Source organism: Bombus terrestris, chromosome 14, assembly GCF_910591885.1.
Source record: "Bombus terrestris chromosome 14, iyBomTerr1.2, whole genome shotgun sequence".
Lineage (NCBI taxonomy): Eukaryota > Metazoa > Arthropoda > Insecta > Hymenoptera > Apidae > Bombus > Bombus terrestris.
Window position 1 is genome coordinate 1,754,030 of NC_063282.1, and position 22,312 is coordinate 1,776,341.

General features: G+C 27.6%; 6 protein-coding genes across 16 annotated transcripts; 2 read left to right on the forward strand and 4 right to left on the reverse strand.

The window, feature by feature from the left end:
* Positions 1-114: 114 nt before the first annotated feature.
* On the reverse strand, positions 115-3,310 carry LOC100650417 (U3 small nucleolar RNA-associated protein 18 homolog). Its single transcript, XM_012315809.3, has 8 exons — positions 3,154-3,310; positions 2,657-2,914; positions 2,372-2,575; positions 2,100-2,253; positions 1,851-2,036; positions 1,582-1,773; positions 1,338-1,506; positions 115-1,250 (listed from the first exon to the last, which is right to left on the reverse strand). Exons 2-8 carry the CDS (start codon positions 2,806-2,808, stop codon positions 787-789), a joined length of 1,521 nt encoding a protein of 506 aa, XP_012171199.1. The 5' UTR covers positions 2,809-2,914; positions 3,154-3,310; the 3' UTR covers positions 115-786.
* On the reverse strand, positions 3,221-11,561 carry LOC110119150 (sperm-associated antigen 6-like). Of its 7 annotated transcripts, none has more exons than XM_048412262.1 (10): positions 10,970-11,105; positions 10,118-10,251; positions 9,783-9,993; positions 9,528-9,706; positions 9,284-9,457; positions 9,071-9,223; positions 8,850-8,999; positions 8,626-8,784; positions 4,444-4,589; positions 3,221-3,492 (listed from the first exon to the last, which is right to left on the reverse strand). In XM_048412262.1, the coding sequence occupies exons 2-10, from the start codon at positions 10,160-10,162 to the stop codon at positions 3,345-3,347; spliced, it is 1,365 nt and encodes a 454-aa protein (XP_048268219.1). In that variant the 5' UTR covers positions 10,163-10,251; positions 10,970-11,105; the 3' UTR covers positions 3,221-3,344. The 7 variants fall into 7 exon arrangements, with proteins under 7 accessions (XP_048268219.1, XP_048268218.1, XP_020722008.1 ...); XM_048412261.1 differs by having other exon boundaries at positions 10,118-10,302; positions 10,970-11,079; XM_020866349.2 differs by having other exon boundaries at positions 10,110-10,302; positions 10,970-11,079.
* On the forward strand, positions 3,535-7,302 carry LOC100651017. Its single transcript, XM_003400356.4, has 3 exons — positions 3,535-4,002; positions 5,395-6,348; positions 7,131-7,302. Exons 2-3 carry the CDS (start codon positions 6,136-6,138, stop codon positions 7,218-7,220), a joined length of 303 nt encoding a protein of 100 aa, XP_003400404.1. The 5' UTR covers positions 3,535-4,002; positions 5,395-6,135; the 3' UTR covers positions 7,221-7,302.
* LOC100650900 (dynactin, 150 kDa isoform) lies at positions 10,856-12,499 on the forward strand. 2 transcript variants are annotated; one of them, XM_003400355.4, is made up of 6 exons: positions 10,856-11,139; positions 11,309-11,453; positions 11,525-11,689; positions 11,762-11,896; positions 11,977-12,111; positions 12,276-12,499. In XM_003400355.4, exons 1-6 carry the CDS (start codon positions 10,859-10,861, stop codon positions 12,357-12,359), a joined length of 945 nt encoding a protein of 314 aa, XP_003400403.1. In that variant the 5' UTR covers positions 10,856-10,858; the 3' UTR covers positions 12,360-12,499. The 2 variants fall into 2 exon arrangements, with proteins under 2 accessions (XP_003400403.1, XP_020722013.1); XM_020866354.2 differs by lacking the exon at positions 11,525-11,689.
* A 462-nt stretch (positions 12,500-12,961) lies between these two features.
* Positions 12,962-19,576, reverse strand: LOC100650301 (cullin-1). Of its 4 annotated transcripts, none has more exons than XM_020866357.2 (15): positions 19,351-19,576; positions 19,120-19,203; positions 18,288-18,508; positions 18,016-18,178; positions 17,710-17,928; positions 17,384-17,638; positions 17,018-17,311; positions 16,691-16,954; positions 16,428-16,607; positions 16,110-16,259; positions 15,925-16,043; positions 15,714-15,834; positions 15,543-15,646; positions 15,253-15,472; positions 12,962-15,055 (listed from the first exon to the last, which is right to left on the reverse strand). In XM_020866357.2, the coding sequence occupies exons 3-15, from the start codon at positions 18,449-18,451 to the stop codon at positions 14,975-14,977; spliced, it is 2,334 nt and encodes a 777-aa protein (XP_020722016.1). In that variant the 5' UTR covers positions 18,452-18,508; positions 19,120-19,203; positions 19,351-19,576; the 3' UTR covers positions 12,962-14,974. The 4 variants fall into 4 exon arrangements, with proteins under 4 accessions (XP_020722016.1, XP_020722015.1, XP_020722014.1 ...); XM_020866356.2 differs by having other exon boundaries at positions 19,120-19,211; XM_020866355.2 differs by having other exon boundaries at positions 19,120-19,224.
* Positions 19,577-20,454: 878 nt separating this feature from the next.
* LOC100643216 (mitochondrial import receptor subunit TOM7 homolog) lies at positions 20,455-21,181 on the reverse strand. Its single transcript, XM_012315812.3, has 3 exons — positions 20,963-21,181; positions 20,755-20,803; positions 20,455-20,663 (listed from the first exon to the last, which is right to left on the reverse strand). Exons 1-3 carry the CDS (start codon positions 21,060-21,062, stop codon positions 20,648-20,650), a joined length of 165 nt encoding a protein of 54 aa, XP_012171202.1. The 5' UTR covers positions 21,063-21,181; the 3' UTR covers positions 20,455-20,647.
* Between the last annotated feature and the right edge of the window lie 1,131 nt (positions 21,182-22,312).

Sequence of the window (22,312 nt, forward strand, 5' to 3'; positions counted from 1 at the left end):
ATTTATACACACTGTCTCCTTTTTCTTCTGTTTGTAGGTATTATTTTGAACTCCTTCTCCAACCTTTTTTTGTTAGTACAAATTTAATATTATGAGGACATTATAAAAATGATATTTAGAATGAAGGCTAGCTTCTATTTTATGAATATATCGAGTCATACATTTATATCATCTCTCGCACATATTTACACTTCAAATCGATGTTGTCGATCGTATAAACTCGCAATCATAATGGGTTTCATGTAGTTACAATAGTATCATATCATTTTTTCACTTGAAATAGCAGAAAAAATATTAATGTATATCTACATATATATACCTAGTATGCAAATTATAACCGTGATGACACAAAAAGTCTAACAAACATCACTAAACAAGAAACACGGTATCAAATGTATTATATAGCTATTATTTTTAATATATGATTTTCTAATCAAATTCATAACGAATATCATTTACTACAGTTTTTTGTAAGCCATATTATTACCGTCATGATTCATAGCATTATTATTATTATTATTGTCACTATTAATGCTGTTAATTAATTATAATAGGACGATCATAACAAGTATTTTGTTAACTAAAACATGAAGGTTAATTTTGTTTACATACAAAGTGAACAGAAAAAAAATAAATATTGTTTTCATCAATTATTAAATGTCTGTCTTATTCTTATATGCTTTGATACATTATATTTTATTCAATTATAAATATTATTAACTTAGGTCGAACTTAGTTATAAAAAACTTTTTAATAATATGACGTGATTTGCAAAATGACAATTATCTAATAATTTCCATAGTGTTTCAATCTGTATAAAAAAGCACTAAATGATCTGTTGGAAATTGCTATATAACCGCTACCTGGTGAAAAATCGATAGCTTCGGGTATTAACAAATTTGTTTGAAATGTAGGAAAATTTGAAAAAACGGTGAACGATGGTAAATGCATCATTCTAAACGCATTATGTTTTTTATCTGAAGCCATTGCCAAGATTTCAGAATAAGCATTAAATTTTAAACTGGTAACTGACGTGACAAAATTGAGAACAACTTTTAGTGGAACAGGATTTCGATTTTGTAACACTGCCTTGGTATCATACAAATTAACTACACCTTCTTTACTACCTGTTGCTAAAAATTGACTATTTGGAGACATTGCAATAGAAGCACAGGATAAACATCCATCATCTATAGCTCGATGAATGCATACACGGCTATTTAGATCCCAAATGTACATTTCGTTGCTGTCTTTAATTATTCAGAAAGAAATAAAAATTCACATTAAACAGAGAATATATAAAATTGAATAAACAATGATAAATACAAAAAACTTACCACCATGTGTAATCAATGTATTACTATCTGGCGTAAAGGCTAATGCTCTACATCTTGCATTCATTTTCAACATACTGATAAGTTCCTTTGATGAACTTGTTAATAAGAAAATTTCTCCTGCTCGCCCACAAACTGCTAATAATTTTCCATCTGGAGATACTTCATATTTCTAAATAATTTATAAAAATCTCATTATATATAATAATTTAGATTATTATAAAAAAATAGTTATAATTTTTCAAACCTGCATATTAGTAAGTCCGTGCGGTAACAACATTCTATATGTTTTTCCACTTATTAAGTTATAAGAATGACAATGTGCATAATATTGAGAACCAATCAATACTTCTGTACCATCTTTCAGAAATTTTGCTGTACTAATAGGAAATTTCTTATACTGCATTGTGTGCAATTTATTATTTTCAATTCCATCTACCTATAATTATATCATATTTTGATAAATTCTCTATTTGAAAATATAGGTACAAATACAATTAGATTTTGTATAATTACTTGAAAAAGAGATAAAATTCCAGATGTACCAGCAACCAAGGCTACTGTAGAAGATGGATGAAATTCAACACTTGACACAATGGGCCCTTCAGTATGTGTTTCTTTATTAATTGGTTTCAATGCTTTTATGTCAATTATACTCTTTGGCAAATTTTTTACTTTAGGTTTTTCCAAATGGCAACTATGCTAAAAGAATATAATACACATTTAGGAATATTAGTCACTGAAATGGTAAAATGACTTTAGTACCTTTAATATTTCATTATCTAAATCATCAATTTCTTCGTTGATCTTTTCAATCTTAGCCCATTTTGGGTTGCCCACAATCTGTTTATATCTGTTACACAAGTAATCTTTACGTGACTCTTGTGGCACATTGTCGGCTAGTTTGTGAATTGGTCGACTAATAAAAAGAATAAACCATTTGATTAGTTTTCGAATAATACATATTATCTAAAAACAATATTTTCCCCTTATCAATAAACAACATATTTTACTTTCATTAAATTTGGTATACATACTTATGTTGAACATCATCTTCATCAATCCATGCCGCCTCGGTATGTTCTTCAGAAATATCAGTTTGCACAATCAAATCATTACTTACATTAACATTATCATTTATAGAAATATTATTTTCATTAATATTCGATTTAACAACATCCTCATCGTTTGATAAATCGTTTATGATGTTAGTTGGATTACCAAACACGATTGTTTCTAACCTATATACAAATAATGTGATAAATTGTGTTTCTTAAATAACTTAATTACTTAGACTTTTTATATTATCGTAATAATTGTACCTGGCCTCTTCCTTTGCATCATATTCATTTTTGCGTTTCCTTTTCAGAGGTTTAGTGTACTTTTGTTTATACAATATTTTTGAAGGAATACTTTTCTTGTTTAACATTTTAGTCGGTACTAAATTCTTACGATTCAATTTGTTTTTCTCCATGATGTATTGACCGACTATTATGATTTACTTAATACAATTTGTAACACGTTCAAATAATCAAATATTATGTATTTTTAACATAACTTTCTCACGTGTTCCTTCTCTTCTACAATCATTAAAATACTAAACATATATACTCCCTACATAAATTCACTTCTACGAAATATTTTAAATAAATTAAAAAATTCTTCTGAAATTATAGATATTAAAAACAACGAGTATATTTAATTATATCGGCTAGATCTTTATACATTTCAACGATTTTGTAATTCTATTGAATATTTTGTACTAGGCGTTTGATAACTAGTAACTAATGAAATATATTTCGTTGATTATGTACACTACCCGTGTATAAAAGATGCTGCAAACTGTTTTTTAATTTAAAAAATACTTTTGAAAATATAAGAAATTATAACTTTTTGAAAAAGATTTATTTGGCAATATTTCTTAAATAACGATCTTCATTTCCTCTTAACTAATGCACATAATACATGATTAGAGAATATACTGATTCCACAATCGGGATGAATCAAACTTTAACCTTCTTCATTGAAAGATGATAGCGAAGATTTAGAATCAATATCAGAAGATAAGTGTTCTTCCATTGCAAATAGGGAAGGACATTTAGGTTGATACTGTTCTACAGCTTCCAAAAGACTGTTTGGATATCCAGGAGAGTAATATCTAAAATCAAAAGGACCAAGAATTCATAATATAAAAGAAAAGGGAGGAAAAAGAATTTATTCTAATGGCAACTCGCATAATAAATTAATGATTACTAAACATATAAATGATATTCATTCATTTGTAACTTATTTGTAAATTAATAAGATCCAAAAATACAAACTATAGTGAAAACGAAAGTAAATTAAAAAATATATGTACAAAGTTGACTTAACACTGAATCGAGTTACTGATAATAAATATAAAATGCTATCAGTTGTTCTATAGTGATTATAGAAATTATTGAGTTCATGTAATATTATTGATCCATTAAAATCCAAGTTTATATTTTTCCAATGCAATCAGCTGTGACAACATGGCGGTCATGCCGTATATTACTTGTCCGATTTAAATTAAGACACGCGATCCAGAAACGGAGCTGCAGTTATTTGCATTCACTGCTCGTGTAAACGGCTGTAAGAAGACTGTATTATTTTCATTAACAAGAACTCGTGTTTCCGAATTCTCTCAGTAAGTAAACCATTACTAGGGTTATGTCAAAAGCAACTAGTGTTATTTTTGATAATTGTCTACTCCTATCATTATCTTTACATCCATATGCTTCTCTGCGTGCATCAGTATTTTAGTTATCTTGATGGAGAACATAATTCAATTTTAAATGTCAAGAAATGACAATAATTCTTTCAAATGAAATGATGTTTTGAACTATCATATTACATCTTACTGAAATAGCATTATGACTTAAAAATTATAAGGCATAGTCTTCTCTAGCAATATTGTAGTTATTATAAATTGTTGTTTAACATATCATGTTCATGAGAGAAACATCAATTTCAAAAATATGCAATACTAATCTTATGTTAAAGATATCAAATATATAATTCGTACCCTTAAAATTATTTTATTTTTGATTGAAATAATCTCTAAAAGCGATATGAAATAAAACACAACCTGACAATTTCATCTGGAAAACAGCAATTTATAATTTGTATATATTCCAAAAGTGTTGAACCAAGATCTGCTTGAATTTCTTGTACTTTCTTTAAACCACCGGATGTTACAAATAATCTTCTTGCCCTGGGATCATGAGGCAAAATCTATATAAAAATAACAAATAATTAAAAAATGCAACTTGAAATAATTGAAATGCTATAAACATTATCATTTATAAGTGATCTCATTAACTATGTGCATGAATGGATAGAATGAAAGACATTATTAGCTATCAGTTTGCATGTTGCAATATACCTAAGAATAAAACTCCTGAGACCTGACCTACACACTGTTTAAATACAGTTATCTAAAGTAAACTTAATTTTTTAAATGTTTTAATCCACAACAAATTAAAATAATTAAAAATATCTCTTTTAGTAAATGATACCACGTTTACGATTTTATAAAAAAAATATATATATATATACATGTAATATTGTATCAAAATTTATTATAAAATATCCGAAATCTAAAAAACGTTCTTTGCAATATGCAATAGAAGTTATTTCTTATAACATCTTATGTGATTTATAATGCTTAGATTATAAAAATTACAAATTATAATATGAAATCGATCTTTGTATGAAATTCTGTTTTTTCGCATATTTGTAATAGTATTTGATAATTTATTCAATAACATGTTACGATTTCTACCATAATACATATTACAAGCATCGTATGCAACATATTTGTAGGCGAAGCAAAATCTGTCCACATTTTCCACCTTCCTACGTCGCCAAAAATATCTTATTTACGAAAACAAAATTCCAGAACAAAGTCGTGGGATAACGTGTTTGTCACAGATCTGTTGATAAATTAAAAATTTCTATTATCGTTTAAGTGAATTTTTTATCACTATAAACATTATTACTGTTCATAATATGGTATGAATAATTAAATATTTTTCAGCTGATTCAGTGTGGCGCCAAAGATCGGTCGCTAAGGGAACGGAAGGAACTTGAGGACCGTTTTTTTGATAATTACTTCAAAGTTGCTGTTTATCTTTTTTTATTATAAAATACAATTTTTTAATAAAATTTAATCTAAAGCAATCTCCACATATTAAAAACAAAAATCTCTGAATTTTTTAAATATTTTAGAATAATTTATTATAAAAAATAAAAAAGATATATGTAACAGCATGTAAAAGAAAGATTGAAACACCAAGTAGAAAGTAATGCCCAAAATACAACGATCTTAATACAATAGTTGAGAAAGAAATTTAATGAAGTGTCAAAGATAAAAATCAAGGTTGAAGATTATTGTAAGATTTAATGTATTGTAGTTAAAAGATAACGAGACAAGACAGATGCCTTAAAGTTCAAACATATAAGAACGTAAGTGATAAAAGGAGATGACATCATTGTATACAAAAATTAATTTGTACTGTGTACTAAGCAGTACTGTTTGTAAAATTACTGGCAAATATTTCTAATATGATTAACACAAAAGTCTGTCATTTATAAGAAGTTAACTTGTCATAAAATCGTGCAGTGCAATCACAGAAGTTCTACAGATCACATAAAATGTATACCTTGTATAGTTTCGATAGTAGAGGACTTTGAAGTACATGTGTTGAATATTGTAGAACGTGGATATAAGTAACTCTGATTTTACATTAAATAAGAAAGTGAGAAATTAATAATAGACATGATAAACAATCAACATTGTGTTATTCTTAATTCTGGAGAGACCAATAATTATCACCAACCGGTCTCTGCAAAACCTTCTGTTGTTTCTGTATCAAGTATTGATTCTGATGTAAGTGACAGAAGAGATGTACGTGAAGAACTTTATGCTGGGATCTTTAGAAGACACAGGAAGACCATACTTGTGTTAGGCAGTTTTCTCAAAATGTTAAGGGTGAATAGAAATATGAACAATTATGCTAGTATTAAACCTAATGATGATAATGACGAATAAAAGAATAATTTTATTGCATAAATGGAGTAGAAGACCAAGTTTAATTTTTTATACTGAAAATAATTAAATTGATATTGTTATTGCTTTGTAAAAAGATCAAATGTACTTTAATTATCACATCTCTATTAAGATTAATATAATTTAATTGCTTAAACAGATTTTTACATTTAGTAATTATTTCTCCTAAAAAGAGGCTTACCTTACATAAGGTATTATCTTGATAAATTACATGCAGCTGTCATATATTATGTTTGAATCTGTTTGTCATGATAACTATATAGATCATAAATTTGTGCTTACTAACGTAATTTTGTATACTTTATGACTAAAAGGGCATAAATCTATCTGAATAGCTTTATCAATAAATTTTATCAGTAAATTTGAAAAGTCACATATAACTTAAAAAATATGAAAATTATAGCACAAATTATCATCCAACACACTTTTTACAAAGCAAAACTTTTTAATTAAAATATAAAATATTTTACATCACACACATATTTGATACAATATCTATAATATTGTTACATATTACTTTATTTTCATAGTTTTACTTCTCCCAATAAAAAATTGATTTCTTTCCCTCATATAATAAGATAAATTATTTAAGTAATTCAACTATTAAGGTACAAAAGCAATTAAACATTTTATTTACATTTGAAATATTTTTAATCTAATTGTCATGGAATAACGTAATTTTGTCTTTTTTTCTCATTTTTCAGAAATACTTGGATAGATTGCATGCTCTGAACCAAATATATGCCTTAATTGCTTTACATTTTGATATTGTCATACAACAAAAGTTTTGGTGAAATCATAAAATTCTAATTATTGTAACATGTCTGTTTATATGTACTTCAAGTTAATTTAAATAGATATTTTCAAGACTTAAAATTTATGAGGCTTTATAAAAATTTATCGTAGTTTATATTTTTTTGAAACTCTTTTCCATTGTTTGTTTTAATGTGTATCCTACTTTTTTCAACATTTAGCAAAATAAATTTCCTTAAGATGTTTCAATAAAGAAAAAGAAAGGATGAAGAAGAATATGTGATGCAAATAAAAAATTAGCAAAATACCGATAGTGAAGTGAAAGTACTACTGCCGATCATATATGTTACATTTCTTTACCTATGTTTGTACATAAGAAATCGGTAATACAGTATGAATGAGAATTAATAGTAGCCAACTTTTTCGAGATGCAAATTTAATAACAATTTTTTGTTACTTATATATCTACAATTTTTATATTACTGGTCTCTTTATATCAAATACTGCCATTAGAAGATACATACAAGTATATGATATAACAAATGCAAGTAGTATAGCTTAACAAAAAAATATGTTTAAATATCTAAAATTGCAATTAAAATTTTTATATAAGAAGCACTTAACAATTCGATCGTTCTGGTACTTCAGCCGAACCATTTATTGTCGTAAGACTGAGAAATGTGCTTTTTCAGAATATAATATGTGCCATAATATTTATAGACAAACATTAAAAATAAAAATAATTAAGATGGTCTTATGCCATTGTCAATTTCTTCACTTTCTATCAATCAAATATCAGATAAATGCAATGACATACAGCATATCGGAACTGTTACTTTTTAATAGAAATATGTGACATCTCAAACCATGTTAAGAGATCAAAGTCAAGTTATACCTTATGCAATTTTGGAATAGTAAAAATATATATAAGCAAAACAGATAATGAAAATATTAAAGATTACATTATACAAGGTCGGAATAATATCATAAAATGATAATTTTTATTGTTAGAATGCTATTTATGGGATAATAGTTTGTATGTGATAAAAATGAACCACTACAACTGCTTAACTAATTTTTCAATAAAGCAATTTCAAATAGCTTAATAATGGTCCATGTGTATATAATATATACATATATATGTTTATTATGTAATTAAATAAAAGAAATAAAATTATTATTAAATAATAATTTTATGTGATAATATATATAAACTTTACCATTTAGGTGGATTTTATCATATACTGATGGTTTATATAATTTATCTCATTGTATGCATATGGTGAATAATAAAACAGATGTTTTGCTTTAATTGAAGATTATAAATAAAAGTACTATTTCAATTATTGTACTATTATGTTTTACAACTTTTATGTCCTGTGTACAATTTGTAGAAATTATGTATAAAGTAAAAAGTTATATAAAACAAAATATTGTGTTCCTCACCTTGCTAAATTGTCCAAGTACATATTTTAGAATATTAGGTGGTGAATCATGCAGCAAAGATTCCAAAGCTTCAATATACATACATTTTTGTAGTATTTGTTTCAATGCTGTATTACATTTTGCTTTGAGATCTTCTGAGCTATTTGGATTATTGTACAGCTGAAAATAAAGTATAAAATAATAATAACGAAGAACAACGTGGTATAAGAAAATCTGTAACATACCTGTAATAACTTTGGAAGAATGTTTGCGACTGCAACTGCTTTTGCATGTTCCGATGTATGCTTTCCAATTTGCCCAATTGCCCATACAGTGACAGCAAGTGTATGGTCGTCATTTTCTTCATATAATATAGTAGATAGGTGAACAATTCCCTATAACAAATATTTGCTCTCAAATATTTTGGCTATGGAAATATTGTGACAAGTATATTGAAATATCACACTTTGGATCCTATGACTGCAATAGCTAACTGATCTAAGTGTCCAGCAATATATCCAATTGCCATTATTGCTGGCAATCTGACAGTTAATTTTGAGGTACTAATTAATTCAACAAGTGCACCAATACCACCAATATTCACTATAAGTTGGGCCAACTAAAGAAAAATATAATTATAGCAAATAATGTTGCAAATAAGTTGGTTTGATTTCTTTACCTCTAATGTATGTTTACAAATTTCTCTGGTTAACATTGCAGCAGCTTTAACAACACATTCATCAGGATGTGCCATGTGTACAAGAACATCAGGAAAAATTTCAGCTTCAATAATAGATTCTGCTAGGTGTACAGAGTGTTTTGCTATACTGCTTAATGCCAAGAGAACTTGACGCTGTGTACATTATTAATAAGTGGAATATTATATTACAAAATCATACTGTACATATAGTATTTTATGTTACCTTTAACTTAGTATCAGGATTAGATAATGCCTTTGCAAGAAAAGGAATGGCTCCTGCATCAACCACAGTTTCTGCAAGATCAATATTATGTTTGCTTATATCAAATAAAGCAGAGGCACTAATTTGTTTTAAACATAATTCAGGTTCTTGTAAAGCCAAGACTAAAAGTGGAACAGCTCCTATAAATAACATGATTGATATACAAGTTAATAAAATGTAGATAACTAATAGAGTATATTAATAGAGTATATGTACCTGCATCAACTATGGCTTGAGCCAAAGTCTTATTATGCCTAGCAATGTATCCTAATGCCCAAGCAGTAGCTTCCTTAACACCAGAATCAAAATCTTCTAAACAAATTATTATAGTATCCAATCCATTACTCTGAATCACCATAGATGCCAATTCTGGGGAATGTCTAGCAATTGCACGTAAAACAAATAGGGCTGCTTTTTTATAAAATTTCTATAACAAATATGCTTCAATATGTCTTCATTATTTATGTATTATATTTTAATATATAATAAATTCTACTAAAACAAAAAGAAAGAAATACAGTCTTCTACATCTAAAATGCTTACATTCATACATTTTGTTTATCAATATTCTTCAATAATTGAGGTAAAATACCCATTCTTACAACAGCTTGTGCCAATTTAATACTATTATTTGCAAGTTTTCCTAATGCAACTGCAGCTGTATGCTGAATAGATGGTACAGGATCTGTTAATAAAGGGCATAAGAGATCCAAAACCCCCGCAGCTTCTAAACAATCTATAGTGTTTGGTTTTGAAGCAAAATCAGCAATGGATTGAACAAAGAATAGACGAGCCTTTTGGTACTGATCAAAGACTATAAAAACGTAATAATTAGTATTAACATTCCTTGGCAAGCTAATTATTATAAAAAATTATTCATGTGCAGAAGATATACAAAAATGAAGACTTCTATATGTGCATGTGCCCTTACATTAATTATATTATAGAAGACCGCCACATTTTTATTAAAAATATTAAAAGTATTTCAAACATTGTACCTTGTAAAATTGAACGTGCTGTCATTTTTGTTTATTATAAATTTTTAAATGTACATGCGATGTTAATACTTTCAATACGTTTTTATATCATTTGACTTTACGAAACTGTCATATGTTTGAAAACGAAAAGCTACCGCCTTCTGCATGCTATATAGTATAGCGACTCGAGAAAACAAATGTTTGATCGAATAGAATATAGACGCAGAAATTATCAATCAAAATATAGTAATAGAAGGATATAGCGATAGTAATAAAATACAATATCTTTTATATAATAATTATTCATATCGGAAGATGACTGAAGAATTATTATCTAAAGAAAAAGAATTTCATCAGTTGAATAAAGAACTTGAGCAGAAAGCAAGTAATTTGATAGCAAAAATAGATTCTGTTGTTAACACTTACAATAACGGATGCTCGAACCTTAATTCGAGGAAACATCGCGTAAATGCGACGAAAGAAAAAACAGCTTATTTAAATGGTATAACAATACAAAATGAAGATAATTTTCAGATTTTGGTTAAACGAAATTCATCTTTACCTCATATTTTCGATCAATCCGTTGCTTTAAAGCCGTAAGTATGGAAGAAATGCAATTATTTATATTTATATGTTAAAAAATGATCTCATAACAAATATATTTTAGTTTTAACAAACTATTGAATAAAATTTTTAATTATTTTGCAATATATTTAAAATTAAACATCTGAATAATAAATGATTTCAATATTATTTATATATTAGAAAAATAGAATCACAGAAAGATAATGAGGATGAAGTTTCTAAGCAAAAGAACCTGGCAAATAAAACTGTTCTTAATTTCTTAAAAGCTAAGGTAGATATATTACAGGATGAGCTACAAACAATGCGAATTGAATATAGAAAACAGGTACCTAGAATTCATGTGTGCATGGAAGCATTTATTTGATTAATCCTTACACAACTATGTTGTATGTTCAGTGTGATATTTGCAAGAATTTGGAATCTGAAAATAACAAGATTGAAATTAAGTTAAAAGCTGAAATAGAGTCATTAAAAGAAACAATTACAAAATTAGAGAACACTAACAAGGAGTTGCACTGTCAATCACAAGCATTAAATACAGAAAATTCAATCTTAAAAAAAGTATGCATTACACTCACTCTGTTCTTTTCCATAACAATTGTTTTTTTTATTCATACAAAATATTTTTAACAGGACTTAGATAGACTTCAAAAGCAAGTAAAGATAACAAATCAACAGTCTAATAGTTGCTTGATGAGATTAAATAGATCTTTGGAAAATAATGATAAACTTAAGAATGCATTGAAATATTCTGAAGTAGAAGAAAAGGTGCAACTTATACAAATATATAATATTAGATAAGAAACTTGTATCATTTAGCATTTTTATCTTATTTAATGTTTTTACAGGAATTGAAAACTCAAATTAGGAAGCTAGAAGAAGATAGAAAATTAACAGTTAGTCACTTGGGAAAGCAACTTTCAGAATTAATACAAGTGTTTAAAAAACAAATGTTAATTGTAGATAACTTAAAGAAGCAAAATGTATGTATATATTTTATCTCTATTATATAAAATTATATATAAAAACTGAAACATTTGATATATATGTACTTTAATCTATCTTTTTAATCGATGTATGTATGTAATTGATATGTATATATACGTATGTATATGTATGTATGCATATAAAAACAAACACACACAAGGCATGCTTACTGGCAGTTGGACAACTAAAATTAACAAAAGAAGATTTCTCAAGATTATTGGATCAGAAACCTGAAAATTTATGATATATTGTATATAAAACATTTATTAAATGACTACTGCAATTCATACATTGCAAAAGATGGAATAACTTCATTTCATAGCCATACATTTTATACAATTTTATATTACATGATATAATCCTTAATAATATTTTTTATGAAAATCTGTGCTCTTTAATACATTACCTGTCATACATGAAATTTGAAAGTTTTGTGATCTAAGCTTTATGATTCACTTTAACATCTCTTTTTTTGTTTTTATTTATCTTATATCTGGGACATTTTTAGCATTTTTAGCATATACATAATAAATAAGTTATATCTAAAATATCAATAGAATTTTGAATACAAAATGTCAGAATGAAGTATGTAAAGTATAAACATTAGTCTAATTATGGAAATCATATTTTTTTATATTCGTTTAATATTTTCAAAAAGTAATGTCATTTAGAATTACAAAGAGATACAAAACTAATTTCCATTATAACCGAGATGAATTTATTTTATTCAAAACAATTTTCAATAACTTACTCAATTTATTTACACTTAAGTCCTATTTTGTGCATAAAAAATTTGATTAAGAATGATAAATTTCGGTTAGTACGTATAAAAATTCACAAAATTAATTGAATTCATCTCAAAGTTTAATCTTCAAACGTCTCAGAAAACACTGACTATTTTTTTATCAAATGAATTTTACAGATTTTTATTTTATATCCTCGCTTAAACAATATATGTACTATCGTATATTTTCTACGCTTATAAAAGCAGCTCGACATATTCTAAATACTATCACTTGAAATTAGTTAAATAATGTCAAGTGTCACAAAAAAGTGAACGAAGATGATATATGTTTTTATTTTCCGTTTAACCATTTCTGCGCAATCTAACTTGAATAATGTTGTTTTAGTGTTTTTACTATTTAAATCTCTAATATGTTCTGTTTAATAAAATATATTAAATTAATTGTTTTCTTTCTCTCTTTCTCGTTCTCTCTCGCACTCGCACTTAATACGAAGATGCTATTCTCAAATGCTTAGAACTCTTTCGCCCATTTTTGATGCCCCTCTCCTTTTTATAATTACGATAACGTTCCGTTTAAAATTCTTATTTTATAACCCTTTTACACATTGCGTTTTACAACTCAGCCTCACATATATGTATACATCGAAATTTGCTATCCTTATTAAAATTAAAAGCACTGATACATTAACAATTTTCATATTTAAATCACTGCTTGAGTTTATATTTAAAATTATACTACACCACAGATTTCCGCATTATTTCATATTGCACTTTAAATATTCAATTTATTTTAGTCTCTAGAAAGTTTCATGTTTAATAAAATATTTAAATAATTGGTATCATAAGGTTGATATATCTATCACCGATCGGAGAAAAACAAATCATAAATTAAAGTACATTCCTTAGTTTTGAAAGTTTTTATATGAAATACCACTTTTCCCATTAATTTTTACTATAAATCAACTTCGAAATAATCATATGAATTTTCAAACTTTATAAGTCATAATAAAAATTTACGTAACCATGAGTATATTATTCCTGAAAACATAGATTGACTTTTATATTATTAGGGTAAACTTTTTTATTCACTGGTATAAAATTTTTTCCGTTATACACGTAATTATTAATTAAACTTCTCGACTGTTGCATTAAAATGCATTACTATCTATGTGTTTAAATTCATGTGTTTCATATTATGTTATAATACAAATAATTAATGAAGTTACATTTCTTTCCTACTCTGTAAGCTCGTAGAAATTATATACGAACAATGCACTTTATATTATTCGAAGGAAAACGGAAGAGGAGAAAAAAAAAATAATAAAAGGAAATGGTGCATGCCCAGCCTTTCATCCTCGTTTGTTAATATGTGTCTTATAATATATGTTAAATTTGTTTGAAACATTATTTTACTTACAGAGTGTTTTATTTATTTCACTCTTATCACGCTTAATACTAAATTTTCTCGCTCTTTTTTTCTTTTTTCTTCTATTTATTTTTACGAGTTTATAATTTCGAAAACATTTTTTTTTTTTATTGTTCTTTGCAAGGTTATGAATGTAAAAGTTAGATTCGTGCATTTTTCGTTTCACAACACGATATCGTATCAAAAATCAGTAACACTTGAATTTACGTCAAAGGCGGCGTAGACAGTAATACATCTAGCAGCTTGACTATGAAATGATTTTATTAACGTATTATAAAAACCAGACTCTAAATGCGACCAGAGGGACAACATGGTACAAGGGCATCCATGTACAAGGAGAATGTATGAGATTCAAATTCGAGACTTAAATAAATATTGTGACAATATCTAGCAATGACATTGGACAGTCATCTTTCGTTCGCGTGTATGGTTGCTGCTGTATCGTTGTCGTAGATCAACTTGATCATGCCAGGTAGCTATAAGTGTCCTTTTGATATTATAAAAACCAGACTCTAAATGCGACCAGAGGGACAACATGGTATAAGGGCATCCATGTACAAGGAGAATGTATGAGATTCAAATTCGAAACTTAAATAAATATTGTGACAATATCTAGCAATGACATTGGACAGTCATCTTTCGTTCGCGTGTATGATTGCTGCTGTATCGTTGTCGTAGATCAACTTGATCATGCCAGGTAGCTATATGTGTCCTTTTGACCCTCTGTGCGCTCCAGATATTCTTTCTCAATTAAAATATCTATACATTTCTGAAAGAGCAGAATCATCTTATATTAAGGTTACATCTTCTTCATTTCAATTTATTTTCTCAAATATTTCTATTCATCGATATCATGTTATGAAAAATCAATATAAGAAAAAATACACGTTTACACATGTTAAAAAATTATTCGCATATATTTCTATATATGAAAATATCTTAAAAAACAATGTCGTTTATACGTACCTTAATAACGTGTACTCTTGGTTTGAACCTAGAGCTTAATTGATTCAATACTTCAGCTACCAATTGTTGATGTTTGAGTACTTTTCTCATTTTCATAATCCTAACAATAGCTGCCTGAATTAAGAGTTTTCTATCTTCTTCTATATTTTTTTGTGTTGTTTCCTGTTCAATCTTTAATTCCGTTTTCATTGGTATATTGATATTAACCCGCAGCTTCTTGCTGTCATAAAAGAAATATATTAATATAATTTCTGATAAGGTAAATATCACAGACTATTAAATAGAGTTACTTTTTATATCCTGTGAAAAGCTCAACTGTTGACAGTGGTGTCAATTCAGCTTCGTCATCAGTAGCTGCCGTTAATAGTTTAGCTTTCAAGAGTATTTGAATAACCTGTAACAATGAATATATTATCTAGGCTCTATTTTATATGTTAATTCTTTCCATCTTGTTATATTACCTGAAGCAAAAAATCCATTTTTATCTGTGTAGCATCATGTAATTGTTGTATCGTCCATACAGTAGAACCATTATATTGTAAGAGAACAGCCATTTGAAACGTGGATGCTTGCAACGTGTATCTGCAATAAAAGAATGAAACCTCATTTGCAATTGACACAAAATATTTATTATAATTTTAACTTAAATTTTATTGTTAAATATTTTATGACCTGTTTTTGAAACAATTTGTATGCAATTCTCCTTTAGACATATTGTACAACCAATTCAACTTTCTTCCACTATGCTGTGAACTATAGAAAGTGGTGAACCTATGTACAGATCTCTCTAGCTGTAATGCAAAGATAATATTTAAATGATACTATTATCATAAAATGAATTATTCAATTCCATTTACCTCTGTTGGTAATGAAAATGTAAAGGATTGTTGAAAAGGCCAAGAACCAGAAGACAACACTTGTATATTGAAATCTATATCCAATGGTTCAGCAGAATTTGTCAAATGTCTTCTAAACTGCTCATTTAGATCTTTAGACACACCAATATCCTGTGAACAGACTGCTATAATTATAATGTTATATGATTTTGACAAATATTAGTAAACAATATAAAAATAATTGCCTACAAAAAAAAAAAATAAAAAATCCGGAAAAACGTGTGAAATACAATACAAATTAAATAAAAAAAAAAAGAATATCATAGCACAATACAGTACCTGAAACATTCGTTGCAATTTTGAAGTATATTCAAAACCACAAGCTTGTTTCAATTTAGAAATCATAGAAGCTTCTGCATCATCACTGGCAGACATATGTTGTACTAATCGTTTTGCCAGCATTTTACTATAGAATTTTTGAAACACATCTTTGTCTTCTATATATTTAAATACCACCATCTGCGATTGAAAAAAAAGGGGTGTAATATTTTTAGCAAGCAAAAATGTAGTGTTTGTATTTTATTCATTTCATTTTTACTCACAACTTGGTTCAGTGTATCTTCAAGTTCAGCTTCTTCAGGATTTTTGCTACTCTTTTTTAACAACAAGTCACAATATTTTGCTAATAATTCTGGTGATTTGCTGCTGCTATTTGCTGCCCTAGTTACTGAATTACTGTTAATGAATCTTCCGCAAGCCTTATCAAGAGCTGCCACAAAACCACTGTCATTATTAAATGCAACAAGTACTAAAGCATTGTATTTTTTATGAACCTCCAAAATAGTGTTTACATAAACCTTTGGATCCTACAAAAAAATATTTTTACACAAAATTAAGTTGCAGTTATTTTAAATTATTAATGAACGTACATTAACTGCAGAATCACCGCATTTATCGATAGCTCCAAGTCCTTGATTAGCTATATGACCTTCTAAAAGATTCCGCAATTCTCCAAGACCATTTGGAATTCGTGCCACTAACTGATACATCCGACCTAAGTCTGTGTTTTTGTCAGCATCCAAGAGATTTTGAAATTCAGAATGAAAAATGTCCAAATGTTTTTCAATTAACACTCTTTCACACGTTTTTGCTAATATTTCGTGCGTTGTTTGATGCAAATATACCTGAACTCGCTTTTGTTCTTCCAATAACCTTTGTTCTGCCTATAATAAAATAATATTTATAAACAGTATTCTTAGAAGATATAATAATATAAAAAAAGGTGATTTCAAAACCTTTTTCATATATTCTGTAACTGGATTTTGTCGAAGGAACTCTGAACTTTCTCGAGTATAAAACCTTTCTGTATCTTCAAGGAAGACATTTTCAAAAGAATCTTTGTAAACAGTAAGATTCTGTCCTTTAGCACCAGGATCATCCTCATTCAAACCTAATTCTACGTAACAATTGATTACACCACTGACTAAACGTGTATTTATTGTTTCCCCATTGCGTTCCCGCTCAATTAATTTAAGTACTGCATTAGTAACCTGCGATGTATTATAATATAGAATTTACTTTTTAGTCTATTTTTCATACATTTACTTATTAAAAGACTTACTTGTCTATTTAAATGCTTGAATAAGTTATCTCGCCATGTAACCAAAGCTGATTGATAAACTTCATAAATTCCTTTACGACCCTCCTCACATTCTCTACGTACCCAATGTCGATTTAGATATGAGCATACACCATTCAGTACTTTACTACTAAACTGATATTCTTCCCATTGTCTTGTATAGAACTGCAATACATCTTCATCCATCAAGTCGATTCCATGCTATGTAAAAAATATGAAATTAAAATATTGAATATTCTAGTCCTGGATTAATTAATTATGATAATCAGTGATAAAAAAAAAGATCACCTTCAATAAACTTATAAGGTAATTTCTAAGAAAGTCACGTAAACGTTTATATAACTCCAAACCAACTAACTGTGCACCTCCTTGAGAAATTTGTCCTTTCTTACTTTTGGTTGATGTTCTAGTTAATTGTTGATGAACACTTGTGCAATAATTATATACATGTCTGACAAGTTATGTAATAAGGAAATTAATAGACCATAGAGAATTATTTTGTTATTATAGTTGCATTTCTTTCTTTTTTTGTTGTTTAATATTTAAATCAAAAAGGATACGTGTACAACTCTATATATCTTGGTTTAGACATACATTGTCTGTTATAAACTTGTTCAATACCTTCACGTAGATCTCCCCAAATTTGATCTAAATCTATTTGTTTGAGGCCTGCTGGGCCTCCTTGATGACTCCCAGCCCCTCCTCCACCTCTATGCCCTGACATCCTATTTTTATACGCTTGTCGAGTCAGCGTCACTGTTACTACTGTCTACAATAATTTCTGTAGGAAAAATAGAAAAGAATCTGCTATGTAATTCAAATACATTGTACAGGAATTGTATAGAAAATAGAAATATAATACAATAAAGCAAATATCAAAAAATGAACAGCAAAAATTTGACTTTTGTATACATAGATATATAATACATAGATGTATAATACTAATTTTATTAGAATAGTTTTTAGGATATAAATGATAATAATAATAATCATGATGATGATAATGATGATGATAAAATAACAATGATGATGATGATAATAATAATAATAATAATAATAATAATAATCATGATAATAATAACTATTATAGCACAAAACAATATATTCAATAACTGAAATAAACTCTGGAACATACTATTACATCTAATGATTTTCATTAGTGATTAATTATTCCAAAATTTCAATGTCACAATCATTTGCTTATATACACATTTAAAAGCTGTTGAAATCGTTTGTAAAACTATAAATATAAAACTATGTGAAACCTTTGTGCGCTTACGAGGGACGATTAAAGAAAAAGTGATAGTAAGTGCAATTGGATGAAGATATTCGTGGGGAGAAAAAAAATACATTTGAGCAAAAAAGGTTAGTCGGTAATCGGAAGATCCATACCGATGTAGTTACATCAGGATGCACATCGTTAGCAGTAGCTCGAATTTTTCGTCAGGAAACTTCAGAACATCGCAAATCTTCGTGCTACAACACTACCATCCGTCACTATTGAAGATCCATAAAAAGCAATTGACAGAAATAACACCATCGCAGCCCGTTGCCATAAGAGAATTACTTTTTTTCGTTGGTAGAACGGAGGGAAATATTGTGAGACAGAAAGCGCGCACTCACCTGTCGACGTTCACCACCGCATAACAGGCAGGGTTAGACAAGGGAGTTCTCGTGAAAACGTGGTGGCTATCTTTAACGATCACTGGTACTTCGTTCTACATACGCTTTAACGAGAAATTTATAACGCATCCGCTTGTTACTTTTGCGCTCTACACGATGACAAGCACAGTAAAACCGCGAACCTAAAATGTTGTATCTGTGTGCCCAAAACTGACTACAGTTCCAATCTGCTACTTTACTTCTGACAGGTTAGGTATCACTGTTACCAACAAAAGAGTACATATATCTTCGATTTTAAGATCTATTTCCTTCACAGTCAGAATATATTATTACTTTTTGCAGTATACTTTATCTAGATTTCTTACTTAGATACTTTCTATCTTGGAAACTTGCGTTTCAAAATTTTAAACTGAAAAGTGTTAAAATAAAGGTTCTTTCGATACCTATAACGAGCGATAGTAATTTTTATTTTAGAATGTGGATATATTGATTATGAAAATCAGTCTATAAAAATCTTAATTAATAATAGTTAATTATCTTTTCTATATCGTATAAGATTGTACGTATATTTATGTAATTACTAACGTTTATTATTTTAATAGCATATTAACTATAATTTCCATTAATATTGCTGCCTGTTTATATTTTTAAGTAGATAAAATATAAATAAATATATGCAGGTATAAAATAATAATGCGTAAGGACTTGATACATCGTTTATTTAATACATAGATTTGACAAAGTTAAATTTAAGTATTATATATAAAGCATCTGCTATTAATTCAGAAATGCTACAATCTTATCTTAAAAAGCTTTTAATCATTATTATGTGAACAAAGCATAGTAAGAAGTAATAGTTTAGCAAGAAATAAGTACAAAAGAACATTGAATTTAATACTGAGTCATTTAAAGATATAAAAATATTCTACATATATGTACATTGATAAGAATAAACTTTCATAATAGATAACAATATAACTAAGGATATAATGAAAACCAATAGCAAAAGATATTTGATACTTATCATTTGATACTCTCAATATATAGATATTTCTGATATTTTTACCTTTTTTATTTTTTATTATAATAAGTAAAACATTGTAATTCAAATTTTTACTAGAAAATTTTTATTTTGCATAACTCAACATAAAGATGACATTCTCCTGTTAATAATTTTGATCATAATTATAGAAATAAATTTACATTGAATTTAATGGAAATAAAGAAATATAGTTGGTCAAGCTGTGGAAATATCTTCATGAAATATAAGACAAAGTAATGTCAAAGTAGCTATTTTTTATTGCCATAATAAGCTGAAATAAAAAATTATCCATGTTCAATTTCAAAATATCAATTTGAAACAAATATTACTTTGCACAAAGATAAATTTATGCAGAAACTTACTTTATAATTGATAATGGAGGCATGCCTGGGTCAGCACCTTTTCTAAATCCTAAAAGATAAATTAATCAATGAGTTACGCGTCGGCCATACGTTAGATTTATTAGGAAGATATACACATTCATTCGTATTATAAAATAACTGCATATATATACAATTTGAAATTAATAAATGAACAATCAGGTGGAAAACATGGAGAAAAAGAACTAACCTAAAAATAATATAGCAGGAATAAATCCCCAATGAAATATAGTTTTGCTGACATCTAAAACAATTGCAATTTTTTGCTTTGTACTCGGACTCATAGCCATTTTCGTATAATTATCACGTGTAAAACGTCTAGACTAATCTTGAATATTATGAAATGGGTATACACAACTGTTAGATTATTTCGAATGATCACGAATACTAGATGTACTTGAAAACGAACATATACCTGATATACCTACTTCTCTAAATGTACATGTGCTTTTTTGGTTTCTTTTCGTCGGCTTGTTGGATCTTTCCACTTTTCGTTCATACGTTAAAAATCATTAAGTCATATTGCGCTATTGAGTTGAAGACAGCCTTTAATCGTTTTATCGAAATTATTCAAAATAATGCATCTATATAATATCTTATAGTTTATGTCCATGTTTTGACAGATTCGTCCATTCTGTAGATTGTAGACTACGCGGATTTCGAACTACTTCAATCATTTTTTAACTTCCTCGATGGTAATTTCAAGTTTTTACATTTATTGTTGTATATTTTATTAGAAACTAGTACCAAGTAAAGACTGTAATTGTGTGATGATTGTTGTGTAGTTTTTTAATGCGTGAACATGCAATTAAATAAACATTTTAAAATATACTTTATACATATTGTTTCAGAGCTCACCACATTATTGCATTTGGGGTTTATGTAAATCACAGCAATATTGTTGTGGTGACAATGTTTGCTGTGATGAAACTGATTTTAATTCTTTATTTTTAACGTATGTTTGATGATCTTATAATATAATACAATATTATACAATACAATATAATATAATATAATATAATATAATATAATAAAAAATCATATTAACAGGACTATCATTTTTGGAACAGTTGTCGTTCTCACATTATGCTGTATTTGCTGTTATTGTACCTCTCGACGAGTTCATGCGTCTTTCTTAAAGAAATATTTCAAAATTACTTATACTTTAATGTCTAACCAACGAGAAAATGAAACAAATGCTGCAAGGAATCAAGAATCAATAGTGGAAGACTGTGTTGTACAAATAGAAAAGACAAAAACTATGCTTTAATAAACATTCTTTATATATATATATATATGTTCCATATGCCTTTTTTAACCCAATGTTCGCAGTTGACTGTAATTTTAAGAAATGTAATTCTGTTTATGTTAAAATTCTTTCATGTGTAACTAATAAATGTAATAAATGCGTAGCTGTATATGAATAAGGTCGTTTAGAAATAGACATCTTACATTTTTGAAAAAAAAACATCCATAATGGTGTGAAATTTTATTTGTTTCAGCAGATAATAAGATTAAGCTTGTAAAATAATGGCTTTTT

What these genes read in the sequence shown, in the direction of transcription:
- LOC100650417 (XM_012315809.3), bottom strand. Translation starts at nt 2,808, where the DNA reads ATGGAGAAAAACAAATTGAATCGTAAGAATTTAGTACCGACTAAAATG. An exon ending in TAGATAATGAAATATTAAAG is followed by an intron (nt 2,037 to 2,099) that starts GTACTAAAGTCA and finishes ATATTCTTTTAG; the next exon opens with CATAGTTGCCATTTGGAAAA. An exon ending in TACATTGATTACACATGGTG is followed by an intron (nt 1,251 to 1,337) that starts GTAAGTTTTTTG and finishes GAATAATTAAAG; the next exon opens with ACAGCAACGAAATGTACATT.
- LOC100651017 (XM_003400356.4), top strand. Translation starts at nt 6,136, where the DNA reads ATGATAAACAATCAACATTGTGTTATTCTTAATTCTGGAGAGACCAAT. An exon ending in GTTTTCTCAAAATGTTAAGG is followed by an intron (nt 6,349 to 7,130) that starts GTGAATAGAAAT and finishes CTCATTTTTCAG; the next exon opens with AAATACTTGGATAGATTGCA.
- LOC110119150 (XM_020866347.2), bottom strand. Translation starts at nt 10,589, where the DNA reads ATGACAGCACGTTCAATTTTACAAG. An exon ending in AGCACGTTCAATTTTACAAG is followed by an intron (nt 10,381 to 10,564) that starts GTACAATGTTTG and finishes ACGTTTTTATAG; the next exon opens with TCTTTGATCAGTACCAAAAG. An exon ending in TCAAGCCATAGTTGATGCAG is followed by an intron (nt 9,707 to 9,782) that starts GTACATATACTC and finishes TGTTATTTATAG; the next exon opens with GAGCTGTTCCACTTTTAGTC.
- LOC100650900 (XM_003400355.4), top strand. Translation starts at nt 10,859, where the DNA reads ATGACTGAAGAATTATTATCTAAAGAAAAAGAATTTCATCAGTTGAAT. An exon ending in CAATCCGTTGCTTTAAAGCC is followed by an intron (nt 11,140 to 11,308) that starts GTAAGTATGGAA and finishes TTTATATATTAG; the next exon opens with AAAAATAGAATCACAGAAAG. An exon ending in GAATTGAATATAGAAAACAG is followed by an intron (nt 11,454 to 11,524) that starts GTACCTAGAATT and finishes TTGTATGTTCAG; the next exon opens with TGTGATATTTGCAAGAATTT.
- LOC100650301 (XM_020866358.2), bottom strand. Translation starts at nt 18,451, where the DNA reads ATGTCAGGGCATAGAGGTGGAGGAGGGGCTGGGAGTCATCAAGGAGGC. An exon ending in TTACAGAATATATGAAAAAG is followed by an intron (nt 17,312 to 17,383) that starts GTTTTGAAATCA and finishes ATTTTATTATAG; the next exon opens with GCAGAACAAAGGTTATTGGA. An exon ending in AAATGGATTTTTTGCTTCAG is followed by an intron (nt 15,647 to 15,713) that starts GTAATATAACAA and finishes TCATTGTTACAG; the next exon opens with GTTATTCAAATACTCTTGAA.
- LOC100643216 (XM_012315812.3), bottom strand. Translation starts at nt 21,062, where the DNA reads ATGGCTATGAGTCCGAGTACAAAGCAAAAAATTGCAATTGTTTTAGAT. An exon ending in TCCTGCTATATTATTTTTAG is followed by an intron (nt 20,804 to 20,962) that starts GTTAGTTCTTTT and finishes TTTATCTTTTAG; the next exon opens with GATTTAGAAAAGGTGCTGAC.